The sequence below is a fragment of the Suillus subaureus genome (assembly GCF_016647635.1).
Source record: "Suillus subaureus strain MN1 chromosome Unknown BJ212scaffold_7, whole genome shotgun sequence".
NCBI lineage: Eukaryota > Fungi > Basidiomycota > Agaricomycetes > Boletales > Suillaceae > Suillus > Suillus subaureus.
The window spans coordinates 830,681-850,914 of record NW_024538563.1 but is presented as its reverse complement, the minus strand read 5'-3'; the positions used below and the strand labels follow the sequence as shown (position 1 = coordinate 850,914).

General features: G+C 47.2%; 5 protein-coding genes across 5 annotated transcripts; all 5 read right to left on the bottom strand.

Moving 5' to 3' along the window:
- Positions 1-486: 486 nt before the first annotated feature.
- Positions 487-2,310, bottom strand: BJ212DRAFT_976116 (uncharacterized protein). Its single transcript, XM_041344491.1, has 15 exons — positions 2,214-2,310; positions 2,148-2,157; positions 2,080-2,099; positions 1,987-2,019; positions 1,835-1,931; positions 1,752-1,780; positions 1,669-1,699; positions 1,583-1,615; positions 1,456-1,532; positions 1,353-1,407; positions 1,198-1,296; positions 1,040-1,144; positions 946-986; positions 869-894; positions 487-805 (listed from the first exon to the last, which is right to left on the bottom strand). The coding sequence occupies exons 1-15, from the start codon at positions 2,271-2,273 to the stop codon at positions 664-666; spliced, it is 858 nt and encodes a 285-aa protein (XP_041196110.1). The 5' UTR covers positions 2,274-2,310; the 3' UTR covers positions 487-663.
- Positions 2,311-7,988: 5,678 nt separating this feature from the next.
- BJ212DRAFT_1337064 (uncharacterized protein) lies at positions 7,989-10,079 on the bottom strand. Its single transcript, XM_041334960.1, has 16 exons — positions 10,027-10,079; positions 9,963-9,972; positions 9,895-9,914; positions 9,803-9,835; positions 9,651-9,747; positions 9,568-9,596; positions 9,485-9,515; positions 9,398-9,430; positions 9,271-9,347; positions 9,168-9,222; positions 9,013-9,111; positions 8,849-8,959; positions 8,761-8,801; positions 8,685-8,710; positions 8,267-8,630; positions 7,989-8,167 (listed from the first exon to the last, which is right to left on the bottom strand). The coding sequence occupies exons 1-15, from the start codon at positions 10,027-10,029 to the stop codon at positions 8,489-8,491; spliced, it is 807 nt and encodes a 268-aa protein (XP_041196109.1). The 5' UTR covers positions 10,030-10,079; the 3' UTR covers positions 7,989-8,167; positions 8,267-8,488.
- Positions 10,080-10,695: 616 nt separating this feature from the next.
- Positions 10,696-12,656, bottom strand: BJ212DRAFT_1265290 (amino acid/polyamine transporter I; the record flags this gene model as incomplete). Its single annotated transcript, XM_041330476.1, has 10 exons — positions 10,696-10,869; positions 10,920-10,950; positions 11,004-11,051; positions 11,104-11,249; positions 11,299-11,502; positions 11,559-11,567; positions 11,622-12,033; positions 12,084-12,159; positions 12,214-12,332; positions 12,394-12,656. 10 exons carry the CDS (start codon positions 12,654-12,656, stop codon positions 10,696-10,698), a joined length of 1,482 nt encoding a protein of 493 aa, XP_041196108.1.
- A 768-nt stretch (positions 12,657-13,424) lies between these two features.
- On the bottom strand, positions 13,425-14,516 carry BJ212DRAFT_1478140 (uncharacterized protein; the record flags this gene model as incomplete). The annotated part of the gene is made up of 8 exons (XM_041339665.1): positions 13,425-13,525; positions 13,576-13,609; positions 13,675-13,701; positions 13,750-13,849; positions 13,906-14,163; positions 14,213-14,226; positions 14,281-14,373; positions 14,448-14,516. The coding sequence occupies 8 exons, from the start codon at positions 14,514-14,516 to the stop codon at positions 13,425-13,427; spliced, it is 696 nt and encodes a 231-aa protein (XP_041196107.1).
- A 651-nt stretch (positions 14,517-15,167) lies between these two features.
- BJ212DRAFT_975403 (CHAT domain-containing protein) lies at positions 15,168-19,753 on the bottom strand. Its single transcript, XM_041344488.1, has 3 exons — positions 19,606-19,753; positions 19,483-19,555; positions 15,168-19,431 (listed from the first exon to the last, which is right to left on the bottom strand). Exons 2-3 carry the CDS (start codon positions 19,490-19,492, stop codon positions 15,266-15,268), a joined length of 4,176 nt encoding a protein of 1,391 aa, XP_041196106.1. The 5' UTR covers positions 19,493-19,555; positions 19,606-19,753; the 3' UTR covers positions 15,168-15,265.
- Between the last annotated feature and the right edge of the window lie 481 nt (positions 19,754-20,234).

Below are 20,234 nucleotides of genomic sequence, written 5' to 3'. Positions count from 1 at the left end.
TGAGCCCCTGTGGTGCATCACATCTCCTTCTCCTTTAATCCCGCATGCATGGTCAAGTTGGATTTCAAACTGGGAACAATTTACAAGTTGCGACCCGCATGTACGACAACGTTCAATGGCCCGCAAGGTCTCACTCCCCAACGTGTTGTACTTGAACCTCGTACAGATGCGGTCAACTGTACACGACTCTCTCAAGAGTGCGGAATCGGCATGACATTGGATGATGTTGTCAATGATGAATTAGGGAAAGATACAGCAAATGCAGTTTACTCATCCGAGTCGTTACTACTGGAAATAAAAAATGATTGAGAATAATACTTCTGTCTGCAGTGTACCTGTGCGTCCAACCCAGCATACATTCATATGTCATGTTGTATGCATTACATGAGTTCGACTCATAGGATATCACATACAGCTTTCAAGACAAGGTAAGGAGTACGCCTCATAAGTAGTATATAAACTTGTTATACAGTGAATCTTCACATCCGAGTCCAACCTCAGTCGCTCCTGACGGACCATTCAACGAGAATCGTCTGAGGCACTCCAGGAGCCACTTCAGATGCGTGCATGAGTTGCCCCATCACAACATCGCAGGTGATGATCCGATCTCGCCGGGCATCGCAATCTTCCCAGACCGCCCTGCGAGAGCAAATACGCTAATGGTCAGGCTGACTCAACATGGGATGCGGGCGCCAACTGAGAGAGAGAAATTGCATCCAAGACATCACAATCACGATTGCGGTCGGCATGCCACAGATGGAGGTGCATTCGAGTGGCGAGTATGGCATGAATGATGATTTGGAAACTAGACACATGATTGGGGTTGTAAGTGAGTGTTGCTTGCCAGCAAACCTTGGCAGAGACGTACTCTTGGAACATGCCGCTATACGCATACTGCATGAAATCTCAACTACAAGAAAATATTTCAGCAGATAGATGACATACATCGAGTAGCAGCGATGCCAGAATGTTCATGGTCGAGAAAACTGTAGGAAAGATGAGCAAGGATCGACCACCCCACACTCCCACTTACACAGACCACATGCATAATAAAGCACGTTGTGTCTCAATATAACAACATACAGACGGCTGTCGGTTGTACGCCAGTTTCGTATGGCGCGTGTGAGCATGAGCGAAATCAGCACTGTATCAGGCATCAGTCACAAGGCATTTATGAATCAATTCTCATTGACGCACTCAATTCTACTCCGAACAAAAGAAGGAAAGGGACAAAAAGCCTGACACTTCCTGAGGACTGATAACAGCCTGTGATGCTTGGAATTGAGCTAGTCTCAACTGTGAAATGAAAACTGGGTCAAAATTTCCAGACAAGCAGAGGGAATAATTCATACACGGCGCAGTCGCAGTGGCGGAAAATAGGGCAACCATAGATCCCACAATTACAGCCTGATGCTGCGTTCACATTAGAAAGTCGCAATATTGCACGTGACTCACTGCAAAAGTTGATAGCGTAGCTACCCAAACGATCTTATTGTTATTCCATATAGCGCAAGTCCTGAGGATGAAGAAATCTGGAGGGATAAAGACTCTGCACTCGTGATAAAGATAATAGAGCATTTACATTCTGAGCAGACAATGGGTATCAGGCTAAAAACTGTAGAGGGGAAAGGTCAGCGACTGGTAATTCCAACATGTAGTTTGATGCACCTGAACAAATGTTGTTAACAAATTGGCATGTCTAGATTGGCTTCCAAGTAAGCAAGGTTCTTATCTATTGCGAGCCAACGTACATTGGAAGTCTCATCTGGGACGAAGTTCACTGGCAACAGTCTGTCAATATGGTATCTTAGACCCATTGGGACTAAGGACGTACAATACAAGTGCGCAACAAAAAGAAGGAAAGGCACATATCGTGTCACAATGTACAAAAATTTGACCCTGTTCCAGCGGGAATAAAGCAAAAATATTCCCTTGAAATAGTGCATTGTGAGGATAGGAGGTGATCTTGTAAATGATCCGTGTCACCTCCTCGCTGATTGAGCAGACATAGTCGTATGTCTGGGTAGGAACCGAATGACCAAGATGAATATTGGAGTGAGAAGATGGGGATGGTCATACCCAAAATGTAGCCATCGACGCTGGATTGTTGCTTAGCAGATGTGGTTTGCTGATGAAGTAATACATACCGTATATGGACTAGAAGCAATGGACTTCAAATTAGAGATCGTTTGCATTGTCTGGAGGAAAGTTACCGTAAATATTTGGAGACTTCTAGCGGCTGTGACAGCGTCGACAGAGTATTTCGAACCCATTCGATAGGGATGGGAGGAAGAAGAAGCGGTATTTCCAGCTGAGAATCATGGAAGATTAAGAATGTGCTCGGAAGTTCCGTTCTCTACGGTCCGGTTCTGGGTTCGGGCATTTCGTAGAACCGAACCGATGGTCCGGTTCTTGGTTCTTGTCTAGGACCCTCCGAACCGGACCACGGCAGCACTAACTCGGAACTGGCATAATGAGAGCGTGACATGGACTGTGATCATCAGCTTGTCCCCGTTCCATTACTTAGTTGTGACGTGAACCGGACTTGAAGCGCTGGATATCAGTCTCCAGGGTTTGATAGAAGACACTTGGCATGATGATGAGACATCGACTGTGATCATCAGCTCGAGTTTTGCTATGCTGAACTTCCCGTTCCATTGCTTAGTTATGACGTGAATTGAGAGCTTAAAGCACTGGATATCAATCTTACCGACTCTGACACAGGTTTTGATAGGAGATATGATAATTTTACCTCGAACCTGGTGGAACGTTTTGCTGATGAAAAACCTTGATATCGGCGATTGTCGAAGCATCATGCGGACGCAATGCGGTTCGAACCTAAGTAACACTGCAGTAACCACAACACTGGATGACTTTCCGTAGGCTCGAAAAATTCTTATTAGAATATCATACCATAGAATTGGCCGCATTAGGCAGGTGTGCCGCGATGCCGCTATTCATTTTCACACGATTACCAAACATGTTCCGTTTTGCCCCCCTCAATAAACCTTAATCTATTGGGGGGGGTACCCCCCCCCAATAGACTTTGCAGACGACTTCCATCCGTTTTAGGCCACTAACGCCAGCGATATGTGCTGATATAATCAGCCTTGCTCGAGACGCATTGCATGCAATGTAGCACCTTGCGCAGTAATACCGAGGTGCGTTTCAACCTTTTGTCAACTATACTAATGTCTCTTTCTCCCGCCACTATCTAGATGTTATCTAGTGCCATGTGGAATGTCCTTGGATGTCCATGCCTGGTAATGAAGTTACTACCTGGCCACAGCGACCAGTCTGCCTCCGGTGCCTCCAATCTCGCCCAATGCAACCTAGCGTCAACCTCCCACCAATCCTATCCCTCTGTCAATGAAATTTTCTTCAACATACCTCAATATAAAGTCGGCAAGCTTGTAGCTACTCCATTTTGGCTTTGTGTGCTTGCATTGTGCTGTTACCAGCCCAGGGACCTTTACTTTTTTTTATACTATGAATATCCCCACCCCTTGCATCTGGCGGAACAAACACTTGAAACATATAAAGCTTGTGTACCGGTAGCCACAAGGTAAGTACCTAAACTTTCAGTCCCTCCAATGTCTGACATTACCCCCTCCCAATGTATGATTGTCCCTTGTAGCCAGTTGATTCCTGAGTTGCACTATGATAATGCAGGGAATGTGTATGCGCATGACCACTTGGGTCATTGGTGGCCCCATCCTGGGATCGCACAGGCTGTCACTCGAGTGCTGTGTTCTGAAGACTCCCAGGCATATGGCGTGAGTCTTCATCATTCTCTGATCTTCAACAACATGTACTTATCACCTTGCAGCAACATGCAGCTGCGCCTTTGATGTATGGACTTACGACTCCGGCCAACTTCTCCCAACCTCACTTGTCACCACCACCCTCACCACCTGGGTCCCGCCTTGTGCTGTCTAGCGCATACCAGGACCCAGTTCATATCCCACTCCTGGATTCACCAGACCGAGACCTTTGTGACCCCTTGATGATTGCTGAATCTCGTGGATACATGCCTGCTATCAAAGCTGGCAGGGCGCGTCGCAAGACTGTGACCAAAGCTACCAAAGGCAAGGGTAAAGATAAGGAGAATACTAACATGAATGGAGGTGACCGCCCTCAAAAGCATGCATGTGCCCTCGAGGATGATGAAGATGATCTGAGGGCCAAACGTGGCCGCCCACATGGTTCCAACAATTACAGCTCAGTGGATGTCAAGGCCCTCCTGGACTTTGTCAAAGATGAGCTGCCTCTGGGCCAGAAAGGGTGGCAAGCAATCTACTTGAAGTTCATGCAGTAGGCAAGCCGCCATGAATGCCCTCACTGTAAAGCCCAGTCACTTGAAACCAAATTCAAACAAGTAAGTTCTAGTTCATTCTACAATGGCATCTTAATGTCTCACCTTGCAACCTCAGTTCATGAAGACTACAAAGCCCACTGGTGATGGAGTGTGTCCTCCTGATGTGACTCAAGCCCATGAGCTTGATGCGTGCATCAATGAGCGTGCTGGCACATGCAATCTAAATGACTTGGACTATGATGCCCAGGATGACGAGTTGAATTGTAACAACCCACCTGTCAAGGTGCGAAGTATGTCCCCCCTTGAGCACACTGCAGTCACCTGTGCCACTTGGACAGATGCACCTGTGGCATGCCACTGAGGTGCAGCAGCCTCAGAGCTGCTTTCTTGCATTAGCAGGGCCTTTGACCCCACTGTTCAGCAAGCTCGAGACGAGGATCATGCCACCAGGACTCTTGCAAACACGCAGTTGCTTACCCAGGGACAGCAGCTGCGTGATGCAAATGCCATCACTGAGAAATTATGGACCCAACTGTTCGACCTACAAACCAGACTCTATGCTACTGAACACAAGCATGACCTTACCCAGCTTCGCCTGGAGATGGCACAAGTTCACCAGCCTACTCCCAACCAAGCTGCTCCCAAATCTCGTCACCAGCACAAACTGAAACCAAAATATGCAGACTATACTTATTACCCTGACAGAGGTCAAAGTGTCATCTGGCACAGTGATCCAGAGACCCCAGCATCAGATGCTTCAGACCATCCTCCAACATCTCCTCAATATATGCATCCTACTCCTCCTCCTTTCAATACCACTCCTTCTCCTTGCTTTGCCTACCACTGCTGGGCATCCAGACCCTGTTCATGTGGTGCAGGGTGCCCATGCAATTCTGTCATCATTTGTTCTAATAGGGAACAGACCCAAGTGCATACAGACATCAAGAGTGAGGAGGATGATGTGGATGACCTGCCAATGAGCAAGTCGGCTCACTGTCAAACACCAGAGGTGTAATTTCTCACTTCTCTCACTAAAGGCACTCGTGCAGCTTAGATAGATAAGGTATCATTTCTCGCTTCTCTCACTAAAGGTACTTGTGCAGCTTATACAGATAAACATATGTCATTTCATTGTCATAGTCCAGTTCTTTAATCAAATTCTTGAGCTACTTGTACTCTAGCATGACATGAAAATGTGTAATGCGATCTTTCTGCCTTTGCTCTGAAAACAACATGTTCTCAAAATCATGCCACACAGCAATGTCATCAAGCGTCTCCTGCCAATGTTTGAGGTACACTGTCTGTATTTGATTGATGCCGACATGGATTGCACGCAGATTGTGCAAATGAACACAGATTTCAATGAGATCACCCCATGAGTCTTTGTCAGTGATTTCGAGTGGTACACGCAATCTTCCAAAAGCACCTTGAAGACCACACATCCCCCATTCAGCAGTCTGCCAGTATGAAAGCAGTTCACAATTGAATGCCATCTGTTCATCAATCTCAGCAAGTGAGCCTTGAACACGTTGGCCTTGTTTCAGAGGTGCGCAGATTCAGCCCTGTATGTCATTGCTGCCACGCGGGAACGCCATGTCAGCGACAATATAATAACCAGGGGGAGTATCATTTCAAAGAGAGGCATAGATTTGATGAGCAAGACATGAGTTGTGCCAACTGCCTGGGGCATTCAGCCTTGCAGCAATAATCACCCCTGTAATGTTGTTGATCAAGGCTAGAGCGGGACACTGCATCAAACTTACCTTCAGCTGAAAAAGCTAATACAGAACTGATAAAGTGCTCTGAGAGCCACCCATTAAACATCGCATTCTCGATGTCGACATCATCCGATGTTTGCACCGGTAGTTTGAGACCATCAATACTACCAAATGCCCCTTCAAGTCTCCCATGATGGGCCACAACAAGTGCGCTACAGTGCTTGAAGTCTAAGCCTGCCAGCCATTGAATTTTGGCATCTGTTAGAGTGCAGAGGGTGCATAGGAGAAGCTTAAGACCAAAGTGAAGGTATCGAGTGACAGTACTGGGGATAATAGCGAAGATCTGCTGTAGGCTGATAGCATGCATAGTGGAGCTAAGATAGTGTAGCACAAGCCCAAGTGCCCCTGCAGCATCAAGGGAGCACTGATTTATCTGTGGATTTCCATGTGCAGAGACATCATCATGAGAAATCAGTGTCTCAAACCAGGCTTGTGCAAAGCCTGCAGTAAGTAGTGAAGAGAAGGTGGGCACATCAACACCCATTGTGGTGATAAAGGCTCAATCATTCTGGCTGTCATATAGTACCTGCCATGGGGTGTTCATGCAAGGATTTGGAAGTAGTTGGGGTTGGCAAAGATATAGACAATGAGGGTGCCGAGTGTCAATCCAGTCTTGTCGTGCTACCTCACTCCCACCAATGATAGCAGCTGCTAGGACCTGAGCTCTTTCGTCATCATCAAATTGAAGTTCAGCCTCATCCTCGTCAAGAAGCAGGTACTGGATTGCAAGATCATCATGATGGTCCATCAAGGGCTGGACTAAATCTATTGGACTGCGCGCACGGGGGATTATTCTAGTATAGGTTAACATATCAGCGGTATTGGTAATGCTTTTGAGACTCCGGTATATTCTATCCTGGATTATTTTGCCTACGGAAAGTCATCCACTTATGGTAAAAGGCTGGGATTAAATTTGATCTAACGGTGCTTGGCCGCGCCAGTCCCCGACTCCGCATGAAGACACCAAGAAAACATATGATTCACGAATAAATGTAGTACAACAACATCGGACGCCTATACTTTCGAGCCAAGACAAAAATACACCCAGAAACAATCACTCGAATCTACTCGATCATAGTGTACTCGAGTTCGTCATCTTCAAGCGTAGTGGCAAAGGAACCTTTTTTGGTCGGCAACTGGTCATCTGCCTCGTCCACAGCCCTCGTCCACAGAATTTGAACCCTGTTTGATCAAACCAGAGACCAGAGATGGACGTCATGGGGTACTCCGAGTCGTTCTTGATTGCAAGCATCTGCAGCAGGTAGTCTAAATAGAATCGGAGTACGTATTGAGTCCAATTGTACTAGTGTCGTCTTCACTGCCACACTTTGCGTTCGTCGTTCACACATGCCGTTTTTTCTTACGAGACTGTATCAAGACCATCAACACAAGGTAATCATCTTCCGTGAACTTTCCTGATCCACCATGATATGCTCTGACTCCCCGCGACCCTCCCATTCCATTCATACGAACAGCTCAGATTAATATGGTGACGACAGGGAAGAAGACTCATTGCCTTACCAGCCATCTCGGCTTAGCTCCTCGCGTCCCAGTGAACTTTTGCATTCATTGTACAACTTGCCCTACTTCAAGGTAGTCAACTATTCAGCACTTTTAAAGTGACCAGACCAGACCTTATAATAGCTATAAGTCCTTAGTCAGTTCCTCAAAAGCTCCATGATTATCCTTGCTCGGGTGTTTGTTGTGAGACACGGAGAGACGGACTCAAATCGCAACAGAATTGTACAGGATCGGCTAGATACACGGCTCAATGCCACTGATCTTGCACAAGCTGTGATGACTGCAGAGGCGCTCAAATCTATCTCCTTCGGCAAAGCTTTTACGAATGATCTCCAGCAAGCTTCTAAGGTGAGACCAAACTTTTGAAAATATGTGATACTGACAGTACTCACTGATAATACTCGATAACTCATGTCGTAGACTGCAGAGAGGATTTTCCGGTGCCACACTGGCATTGAGTTGGTCCAAGACGTATATATACGGAGGAAATCGACGAGCTATATGTTTTGTGTCTTCCGCTGACAATTGTACCTGTGCGTCCAGCCCAGCGTACATTCATATGTCGTGTTGTACATATACATTGCATGAACTCGACTCATAGGATATTTACATGCAGCTTTCACGACAAAGTAAGGAGCGCACCTCATAAACAGTGGATATTCACATCTGAACCCAACCTCCATCGATCCGGACGGACCATTCAACGAGAGTTGTCTATGGCACTCCAGGAGCCACTCCGGGTGCGTGCACGAGTTTCCCCATCACAACATCGCAAGTGATGATCCGATCTCGCCTGGCGAGCCCACTGGAGCAGTCAATTGCAATCTCCCCTTCCCTCCAGACCGCCCTGTGAGGGCATGTATGCTAATAGTTAGGCTGACTCAATATAAGGTGCGGGCGCCAACTGGGAGAGAGAAATTGAATCCGAGGCATTACAATCGCGATTGTGATCAGCATGCCACAGATGGAGATGCATTCGAGTGGCGAGTATGGCATGAATGATAAATTGGAAACTAGACACATGATAAGTAAGTGTTGCTTGCCAGCAAACCTTGGCAGAGACGTACTCTTGGAACATGCCGCTATACGCATACTGCATGAAATCTCAACTACAGGAATATATTCAGCAGATAAATGACATACATCGAGTAGCAGCGACGTCAGAATGTTTATGGTCGAGAAAACTGTAGGAAAGATGAGCAAGGATCGACCACCCCACGCTCTCACTTACACAGACCACATGCATAATAAAGCACGTTGTGTTTCAATACAACAACATACAAACGGTTGTTGGTTGCACACCAATTTCGTATGGCGCATGTGAGCGTGAGTGAAATCAGCACTGCATCAAGCATGATTCAAAGGGCATTTATGAATTAATTCTCATTGACGCACTCAATTCTAATCCGAACAAAAGAAGGAAAGGGACAAAAAGCCTGACACTTCCTGAGGACTGATAACAGCCTGTGATGCCTGGAATTGGACTTGTCTCGACTGTGAAATGAAAACTGTATCAAAATTCCCGGACAGGCAAAGGGAGCAATTCATACACGGCGCAGTCGCAGTGGCGGAAAATAGGGCAACTATAGACCCCACAATTACAGCCTGATGCTGTGTTCGAATCAGAAAGCTGCGATACTAGACATAACTCACTGCAAAAGTTGATAGCATAACTGTCAAAACGACCTTATTGTTGTTCCACAGTGCGTAAGTCCTGAGGATGAGGAAACCTGGAGGAATCAAGACTCTGCACTCGCGATAAAGATAATAGAACATTTACATTCTGAGCAGACAATGGATATCAGGCTAAAAGCTGTAAGAGGGGAAAGATCAGTGACTGGTATTTCCGACATGTAGTTTGATGTACTTGAGCAAATGTTGTTGATAATTTGGCATGTCTAGATTGGCCTTTAAGTGAGCAGGGCTCTTATCTATTGCGAGCCAACGTACACTGGAAGTCTCATCTGGGACGAAGTTCACTGGCAACAGTCTGTCAATATGGTATCTTAGACCCATTGAGACTAGGGACGTACAATACAAGTGCGCAACAAAAAGAAGGAAAGGCACATACCGTGTCACAACGTACAAAAATTTGACCCTGTTCCAGCGGGAATAAAGCAAAAATATTCCCTTGAAGGGGTGCATCGTGAGGATAAGAGTTGATCTTGTAAATGATCCGTGTCACCTCCTCGCTGATTGAGCAGACATAGTCGTATGTCTGGATAGGAACCAAATGATCAAGATGATATTATATTGAGAAAATGGGGATGGTCATACCCAAAATGTAGCCATCGACGCTAAATTGTTGCTTAGCAGATGCGGTTTGCTGATAAAGTAACACATACTGTAGATGAACTAGGAGCAATGAACTTCATCAGAGGCCATTCGCATTATCTAGAGGAAAATTACCATAAAGATTTGGAGACTCCAAGCGGCTGCGACAGCGTCGGCAGAGTATTTCGAATCCATTCAATGGAGATGAAAGGAAGAGGAAATGGGTTTCCGGCAGAGAATCATGCAGGGTTATGAATGTGTTCAGAACTGGCGTAATGAGAGCAGCATGGCATGGACTGTGCTAAAGTCTCCGTTCCATCATGTTGCTTGGTTGTAGCGTGAATTGGGGCTTGAAGCATTGGATATTAGTCTGACCAATTCTAATGCAGGTTTTGATAGAAAATACTTGGCATGATGATAGTTTCAACTCGAACCAGTAGTGGAACGTTTCGCCGACGAAAAACCTTCGAAACACGCATATAAGTTACTCTGGTAGGGCTGCTCAATTCTTTGGGCTCGGGTGGGCTCATCCCTATCACATCGCTTAATGTTCGGAAATACCCAGCATCCGTCAACACCAACAAATAACGCGCACAGACAGCTGCGGCCCCACCTTGCAATAGACATAAAAGAAAGCAACCCATATATGGGCAAACTGATAATATGTTACGCTCTGGTCTTAAGTTGGATTTGGTGTGGAAGTTGCGTTCGCACCAGGAACCACGCACTTGTGCAATACTGATATAGGGATCGTGAGCTTTAGTGTTACACTACGAGGAGTGTTACTGTAATTATTCAAGCCCATCAAGTACTGGCAATGAGTGGTTGATGCTCTCCGTTATCAATGTCCGCATGGTATTTGCGTGTCAACCGTGCGGTCAACGCGCCGCCCTCCAATTGTTCTACCTCCTCCACGATGGTATACCCCCCTAACCGTGGCAAGACAACAATCCACAGCCAGTAATAGAATCCGCACAACTGTAAAGGGTCAGTTTTATGTAGGGTCGCGTTGTAAGTGATGTACACACCGCAAGGATACCAAGTCCCATCACACAGTAACTGAATGAATATGGTCAAATGTGGGCTCAAAAATGCAACAACATTAGACTTACGTTGCGTACCAGAAAGACACGTCACCATGACCAGGTTCTGGTGGTACCCTTGTCGAATAAATCAGTTCTGCTACAAGACATTGATTCGGAGGGACAATACCATGGCATTATGAGGAGAAATATCGTGCTGAGGAGATAAAGGGAAACGTAAATATTCCTCGCACGGTACTTCGAAGGCGCAAGGCCAGCGAGCGATCGCCGCCTTCGAAGAAGCCACAATCCTATGGCAGTTGCAGCACTGAACACCTGCAACTTGTTGATCACATAATACACGACAGTGGAGTAAAATTCCTACTAGATTCGGATAAGAAGCCAAGTCCAACAGGAAGTTGAATGCATCTCCAGCTGGAAGGCCAACTATCACGATGACTGTGAGAAAGTACTTCAGACACACGGGTGCTAATGGTGTGCCAAATGGTTTGGTCGATGCAAAAAATCTTGGATACGGAAGTAGCCCCTGTCGGGCAATCTCACGCAATACGCGTGTCTGACCAACAGTCTGGCAGAATATGATTTTTCACATTATGATAAGCAGTTTTCAAATGGGTTGCTCACCACAGCGATCTAGAAATGCATTTCGTGAGTAACTCAGGCATGCGAAATACACAGATCACACACGATGTTTCCGAAGCAACTTAAAGCAACCATGATCGGCAAGGTTTTGGCTGCAAAGCCCCCTCCGAATACACGTTGGAAAAATAAAGCCGCAATGAGCTGCCCAGAATTGCTTATCTCGTCCTTTGGCACTGCTGCCACGTAGGCAACATTGACAAAGAAAAAAAGACATGCGATTAAAAGCAGCGATAGTAAGCCAGCTTTACGCACTGTGCGCACAGGATCGCGCGTCTGGACTTCCCCGATGACGTTAAATGCGTTGCTCCAACCAGCAAATGCAAAATTAGTCTTGACTAGGGCAGTAGCCAAAGCATTTGGGTTGGTCGTGCTACCGCTAAAGGGGGACCGAAAATTGGCAAACGGATCGCGGATGTGAGTGAAACCACTAAGTACAAGGGCGCCTGTGAAGACCAAGCTAAAAGGGCAATCGGTCAGTAGATGACAGATGGTAAACGGCGTGCTCACAAGACAAGAGAAAGGACCTTCAACCCAGTGAGAAAGTTCACGGCCCTTAAAGACCATTTTGTTGACAGGGCAACGACTGCGTGGTCAAGTTCCAGATTGTACTTTAGCGCAAGAAACAAAAGAAGCTCACAACCCACGCCAACAGCACAGACTGCTAATGCAATAATGGTTTGCCTTGCGGGAGTGATGGGGACATCGAAAATTGTAAGTGCATATTGCGCAAATACAATAGAGTTTGTCGCGCTAAAACTGATCAGTGTAGAAGCAATCCCATGAATATCTCATTCAACATGCAAACCGTAGCACGCACGACAGAAGAACTGAAGTTACAGCGAACATGACTGGGACAAAAAACTGCGGACGAGGATATGCCTGCTCCAAGTACACAACTTCTGCCCCGGATCTCTTTGGGAACATACTCGCATATTCACCGTAGACCATGAGACCTGCGAGTGCAAACAACGGAGCCAATAGCCAGAAGGTGAAGAGCAGGCCGATCGAGCCAACAGAATTCAGTATGACGCCCGGGACAGAATATATTCCCGCGCCGAGCATTCGCCCGAGATTGAGCATGACAGAGGACAGTAATGTAACCTTGTAACCCAAAGGATTGCTCTGTAGACGATGTGAGTATTTATCAGATACAGGTGGATTGTCGTTGCCTTCTCTATTGGCGCTCCCACTGCTGACACCTGGGCGGTTCCTTCATCTTGCGCGTCCTCGCTTTGAGTGGGGACTTCGGAGTCCAGGACGTTGTCGATGTTGGTCATGAGAGCGGTGTGTTGATAGGGCTGGTGTTCGGCAGGGCCGCATCATATATTCAAACACCCACAAGAGTCAGGGCTCCCGGCGAATTGTAGTAGTCATCGACTACCATTATGACGCAATCACTGGCAATGACTTCGCGCTGCGGCAGTACGTCGTGAGACAAACCTTGGTGCAGTACTTGTAGTACCTACAGCGGCTGGCAGTTTCAGTTTCTGAAACCGAGGAAGTCACGAAGAGCTTCTACCAACTAGTAGTACACAGTAATAAGGAGTGAGTGCATGAAGGCTGAACTGCGACGCTTCCCTGAACGTTGAATATTTGAATATTGAACCCCAGTGAAAATCGACGAGAAAGAGGTAGATACGTAACGATATACGTCTAGAAAAATTGAGGCTGTCAAATTTATCGCTGCGTTTCGAGGTCTTTCGAAAAAACGGCACTTTTCGAGACGCAAAAAGATACAGATCGAGACTGTTTAGATAGACATTTACATACGGATTCTCGCTCGATTTGAATCAAAAATGTAATCGATACACAGCTAATGCAATCAAATCAGAATATCGAGGAGTATCGCTATTGTTTGGGGGTATCGCTAGGTATCGCTATCACTGGGGTACCCACTGCGCGCTGCGCTGCCATCCCGCCGCCTCGCCCGCCATCCCGATTCTCGACGCCTGCACACATCCATCGGGATCCCACCGCTAGTCATGGTGCTCATTCTCACTGTCCCTGCCTTGGAGTGTCGAAGAAGAGCCAATCTGTAGTAATAGAAGAACCAGTTAGTACAGTGGCCTATAGTACCAGCAGGCACGACGACACTCACCTGCGCTGCGGCCATTCGTTTGTATTCCTGGTGTAACACATTAGCGCGGGAAGGTGTTTGCGATGTAGCACATACCTCCTTGATACTGGCCGACAGATTGTTCCAGTAGAGTGCGAATGCACTAGCCGGTTCACGCTGGTGACCTTTTGCTTGCCAATCGAGTGCACACAGATTACTACAAGGACGGAAAAGATTAGAAAATGCTAGTAAGTAACATCAACTAAGACATACCGAGGTGTTACTTTCGTGCCAATACGCATTGGTTTCACACTGGGTTGACGAGTTTTCTTAGCGGGCGCAGCTACAAGCAGCTCTCTCTTGACTGAGAGCGATGCTGCATCAGAGTCGGAGTTTGTTGGGGTCACCGTTAAGGATGGCGTAGGTATCGAGTCGTTGGAAGGTGCCGGTGAGTTGGTTTGGGCATTGGTTGAGGGCACCGGGGTCACTTTTGGGATAGGTCGAGGTCGAGGTTTCAAGAGAACGTGATCCCTAGATTAATATATCAGTACATAGACCAGTATCGAGACATAGGACTTACAGTGGATTTTTTATCTAGCGAGTGCAGTTGAAGTTAGTATTTAAAAATATCAGAGTCGGACTACGCACCTCCACATTAAGAGTCTCCGTTTGCTCGTTTGCTGAGGAGACGGACGGTACTAGAGCAGATTCGTCGATTTTGACACATTGTGTTTGGCAAGTCTACCAGGCCGATGCTCGAAGTATGCGGTGCGTTTGACCTGCTTGGGTTTTCCGCAGTTCTTTCGGAGACATACATCGCAATCGCAGACATAAACGACGGCAGTGTCGTGTGGCCGGTATATACCAGCCTGGAGATTGTCCATGGTATGGTATGTGGTGACTTAGAGAAATTTCGATCTGTAAGTGCAAAGCGTGATTATGATATAAGATATGCACGACGTAAGTGTCGCAAATGCTAAGTTTGTCGAATGCACTGTGCAAATTACAACACCATTCTTGCATTTTTGACGTTAGCAAAGATTGTTTGCATTTTGCACAAAATTGAGCATTTCTCGTCTCGAATTTCTTAGATTTCTATTTACCTCATTATCTACTTCGACCTGTTTCGCCACATATCGGCCTGTTTCTTGTCGATTTTCACTGGGATTGAACATTGACTCGGAATTGGTTCTCGGAACTTCCATAAGCAGTCGCTTATCTTTAATGCCACCAGGGCCCAGGCTGCTTCAAGTATTTCCTTAGCAAGTTGTTGCCAACGCCTTGTTCTCCCTTCCCAATTGAACTTGCATGCATGTTTGTCACGATCATAGCTAAGGAGCCTGGACTTCGTCAGTTCCTTACGTCTAATTTCTCACTAGTCACCGACCTCTCAATTGCAACCCCTTCCTGCTGTTTAGTTTTCAGACTTGCCGCGTGAGCAGCACTATTACCGGTGGAGTAACGTTGACAATGTGTGTCCCACTTCTGAAGCATAATGCCCGAGGCGCGGACTCCAACCGTCATAATATGCAACATCTAAGCGTACTACTATAAAGTACTCGATACTCGATCGTCACAAATGCATATGCCCTGGAATCCACAGATCTATAAGATACACTGCGCAGCTGAAAGACTATGCTCCAATATGAATGAACACGACTCTCTGGTCCATTGGTACTTTATCCTTGTCGACGGCTTTGGAAGCCTTATTTAGAGCCCTAGCTGCGTTCGTGCAGTTGATTTTACCGCTAAACATCGCACCATAGAATTCTTTCACCATATGGTGAGCAGTGGTATCATCCACCGCCCACATTGTACCGATGACACCTCTGAAACCAGAAAACTGCATCCCTGCGGCGAGATGGATGACTTCATCAGGTGCGTTCTTGTCACCAACCGCAGTATGACAAGCAGACAGGAAAGCGAACTCCGGATTTTCTGGTTCGGCTTGTATGATGTCTGAAAGCCGCAATGGCTTGTCGCGGAGAGCAAAGGACGAATCAAACGGCTGAACAAGATCTTGCTTGCCGTGGCAGGCAAGGTGGACCCATGAATTAGTTTTTAAGGCTTGGATCGCCCCGCTAACGGTTCCTTCGTCCCCGGAGACCTCTGAGCATGACATTGATGGAGGTACAAGGGATTTGACAAGCTCAAGCTCTGCTCCTACCGCTTCCAACTCCCTTTCTCCACTTCTGGATTCCGGTTTTGATTGACCTATGGAAACGAAGGACAGAGTATTCGGCGCGACCTTGGATATATTTTGCCGCCTTGAGCGTATTAAGGCAGAGAGGGTTGGTGTATATGACGAAACATAAACGTTGGGCATGTTGCTTGCTCCCTTGCGGTATGGTCCAGCAGCGTGAATGGGCAGCGAAGTGAGTTTCGAAGTTGGGCACCACCAAACACGAGAGCCCTTCGGCACGATGGTCAAAAGTACCTCAACAACAGGAGCCAACACAGCATCCCAAAGTCTGCGGAAGACGGGTATAAGTTGCGTTTCTCTCATCTTCTCTTCTCCAACTCCTGCAGTATTCCGAAGGACATTGCGGAAGTCATCAGACATGGTGGTAATGCCCACTTGCGAGGCATCGGGAAGTGGAATGAGTCGAGGAGGCCCGATTTTGGTAATGATGATCGCATCGCATCGCTTTATGCTTGCATTGATGACAACGACGGGGCCTGCAATCGCAGCTGCCCTTAGCTCTTTGTAGGGCATTGGGGCCAAGAAATATGCAAATCCTTGCTTTTGCCGTATTTTGCTCACTACAGCATCCCATTGAGAAGAGACCTGGCGATATTGACGTGCCTCTTCCTCCTGCTGTGTTCGTCTCAGTGTTTCAGTGACAGTCCTGATACCTGAGGAGGAATCAGACTGTCTCCTCTCAAGCTCAGCGCTAAGGAACCCGAATTCATCCGCAAGTTGACGCCCTTCCTCATCAACGACTCGCAAATCATTGATGGTTGCTCGAAAGCGAGACATCTGGGACCAAAGAAGGCCTCTGCCTTGTTCTGAGAGTTCGACTGCCAGCTCGAGATCGCCCGCGCCGATCGCGCAGGCAGTAGCATCTGCAGCGAGTGAGGGCGTATCACGCAATATACTTCCGAGCAAAGCTTTATAGCGCCCAGAAACCGTAGGAGTAGCCATAATATGACGATCGAGTAGCTTCATAGAAGTTTTGTATGCTTCCAGAGCCGACGTATGATGAAAAACATCGGCATCCGTTTTCCAACGCAAAGCCGCAGTAAGCTGATCCCATGTGTGGATCCCAGGTGCGCTAGAACCCAGTTGGTGATACTGGAATGCCTTCTCCAGAAACGAAGCGTCCTCGGTTAGCCTGTAGTAATCTCCATAAATTGTCGTGTACAGGTGGTAAGCGAGGAAAAACCATGGGTGTGCTTCGGGCAGCTTCTCACTGGCAGTGGCAAGAAGTGAGAGAGCATTGCGAAAGCCGTCATCGTCTTTACCCGCATTTGCACGCATATGCCTGCAGCTTGATAGGGAAATCAGCGCAAGCGGCAAATCGGGATGATCCTCTGGCGAGATCATCACATATGCCTCAAAATGGGCAATCGCAGCATTCAAATCTTCGATCGTCTGTCGTTTTACATACATTTTCTGCAAAGAACGAGCAAGGTTTCGGCGGAGGTGAAGCGCCTGGGGGTTATTGGGGGCAAACATGGGAAGCGCTGTTTCAAACATCTTGATACTTTCTTGCAAATCATCGATGTCTTCTCGTTCATTGTAACGAGCAGATAGTGCAGTGGCAAGGTAAGTCAAAATGTGCCGTCCCTCTGATTGGTTGGGATGATCCCGAGCCGCCTGTAGATAATTCACTGCGATGTCCAGATCAGTGATGTCGTGTTGGTTTTGGAAGCGGGCGAAGATGGCGTATGCAAAATTGGCAAGACCTTTGGGATAGTCCGGATGGTAGGTGGCCAAAGCACGGGCTTCGACAACATGAGCTAGATGAACTAAGCTTTCATCGAGGTCATCCAGGGGACCGAATATTTGGTATCGCAGTAGGAGAGCGTTTCCGAGACCCGAGAAGGCAGCAGAGTGGTCATCATGACCAGGAGGGCACGCCTCGCATGCCGTGCGATAGTGATTGACTGCGCAATTAAGATCGTCTGCGTTCCCGTTCTGCTCAAAGCGAGCTTGAAGTGCAGATGCTAGTTGAATGAGGGCACGGGAAAAGGCTTGATGACCTCTAGATAAATCTTGCATTATGTCTCGGTAAAATGAGATGACATGCTCTAGGGCGTTCATGCCCCCTTCATGGAAATATCGCTGTAGCAGAGCATCTGCACGATCCATGGCAAGGACTCGATTGGAGATATGGTGATCTGGGACATCTCTGAGAGCTGAGTCGCAGTAATCAATTATCCTCTCCAGATCTCGAACGTCTTGTCTCCGAGAAAACCGTGCAGACAAGGCGTTGTTGACATGAGTCAACAAGGGAAAGTAGTTAGGACTCTCTCTCGGGCAGAAATGTATGGCTGCCTCAGAGTGCTCGACAGCAGCATCGAGATCAATGATATCTCCACGCGTCTTGTAGCGTATGATGAGGCAATTGATCCAGACCATAATCACAGATATATGTTCTGGGTGCGAGGGTCCACACAGAGCCATGGAAGATGTTATGTGTGTTATGGCGAGATTAAGATCCTCGGGAACGCCGTAAACCTTGAAGCGACTCATCAAAGCGATCGCAAGACCGTGGAGGGAGGAGAAGCGATATGCATGCGTGGGGGACTGATTGGCTAAGGAGTTGGTATAGAGCTCGATTGCATACTTGAGGTCATTGATGTCTCCACTCTGCGTAAATCTCGTATAGAGATCACCCGCGTAGTTGGCGAGGAGGGAAGATCGTGTCGGGTGATTATCAGGGCAAGTTGCTAGCGCAACGCTATAATACTTTATTGCTGTATTTAAGTTCTGCAGGTCACCGTTGTGCTCGAATGAATACCGCAATGCGAGTCCGATATTCATGAGAATTGTTACGTAAGATGGACTTTCGGCTGGACAAAGTTCTAACGCTCCGTGGTGGTATGCCATTGCACTGGTGAGATCATCCACGTTTCCTCTATGATGATAGCGAACACATATTGCATCGGCAAGGCTTGACAGGGTCGAGAAACGGCTTGGGTGGCCAGGTGGTCGCAGCGACAGACATTCCTGGTGGATTTGAATCGAGAGATCCAGGTCTTGAGGATCTCCAGTCTGCCCAAAACGACTAAAAACTGCGATAGCGTAATTGTTGAGGAGGTTGTGACGATATGGGCTATCTGGAGGACAGCTGGAGGTAGCTGCGCTATACATCATAATGGCTTGTTCGACGTCCTCGAATTTTCCTTGCCATTCAAACCTCCTGCGAAGCATGCCTCCCAAGTTGACCACCAAAGGGACGTAATAAGGTGATCCAGAAGTCCATGACTCTATAGTTATACTCCAGTAATGTACGACTTGCTCGAGGTCGTCAATGCTATTCGAGTGCCGGAGACGCATATGGAACGCGAGACCAATGCTGTTGGCACAAGCAGCGCGATCTTCACTACTAGAGGGCAAGCCACTGTACCACGCTGAAAGGATTCGGATGGCCTCTTCTATGTCTTCACCTCGGTGCGTCTGGTTGTAGCTACTCATGAGGCTATTTGCTCGATCACTCAATGAGCCCCAATCCATATTTTGAAGACCGGTTCCCGAGTCATCATCTGCAGACTGGAGCCCGATTAGAGTATGACCTCCTGTGTCAATGGATGGGTCGTACAGGCGTGAGGCACCTAGCACCTGCATCGCTCCTGTAGATGGCATATAAGGCTCAACAAAAACTCCAAAAAGCTTATTCAAACCTTTCTTCATTCTGGGAAGGCATCAATCGGACAGATAACGAAACACTTGATGGAAGTAAATCTATAGAAAAACCTGCATCGGGTATCAGTCGGTCACTCATGGGGTCAGAAGGTGAAACTTGCCATCGTCTTGTTCGATGCCATGTGCGGACTTCAGTTCTGCTAGAGAGTACTGCACCTCCCCTTCCACTGATGTAGTCTCGGCTTCATCGTCTATAATCTTGTATAGCTTAAACCGCACGATGCTAGCGTCTTTTCCCGTGCTTCAAGAATGAAAAAAGTTGAAGTAGTCACGGTGGGATAAGAGCCTGACTTACGCATTACATTTTGTGTTGAACACTATTTTACCCACCCCAAGTATCTGGGTTGTTCGAAAAATTTCCACATCATCAAGCTCGACTGATATATTATAGCGAGACCTTTCGTCATGGTTTTGTACGCCGATCACTAAAAAACGAGTTTGTGAGCGATAGGGTCGATCTGAGATGACAAGTGATCATTCCCATACAAGTCAATGCGTGCATGCAAACAGCGTAGTCTTGTTGGCTGCTCAATCAAAACTGTAAACATTATTGCGCATGGGAAAATAAGTGTATTACCTTGACATGATTCTCACTTGCTTGGTTGTATCAATGTTGCTGCGTCGAGCAAGAGTTACGGCCGTGTGGGCGGGCTCCGAGGCTAACAAGGGCAAATAGTAACACTGAACATCCTTGAATTCAAGCTTCAAGCCTTCTGCGCAGTCTGCACTT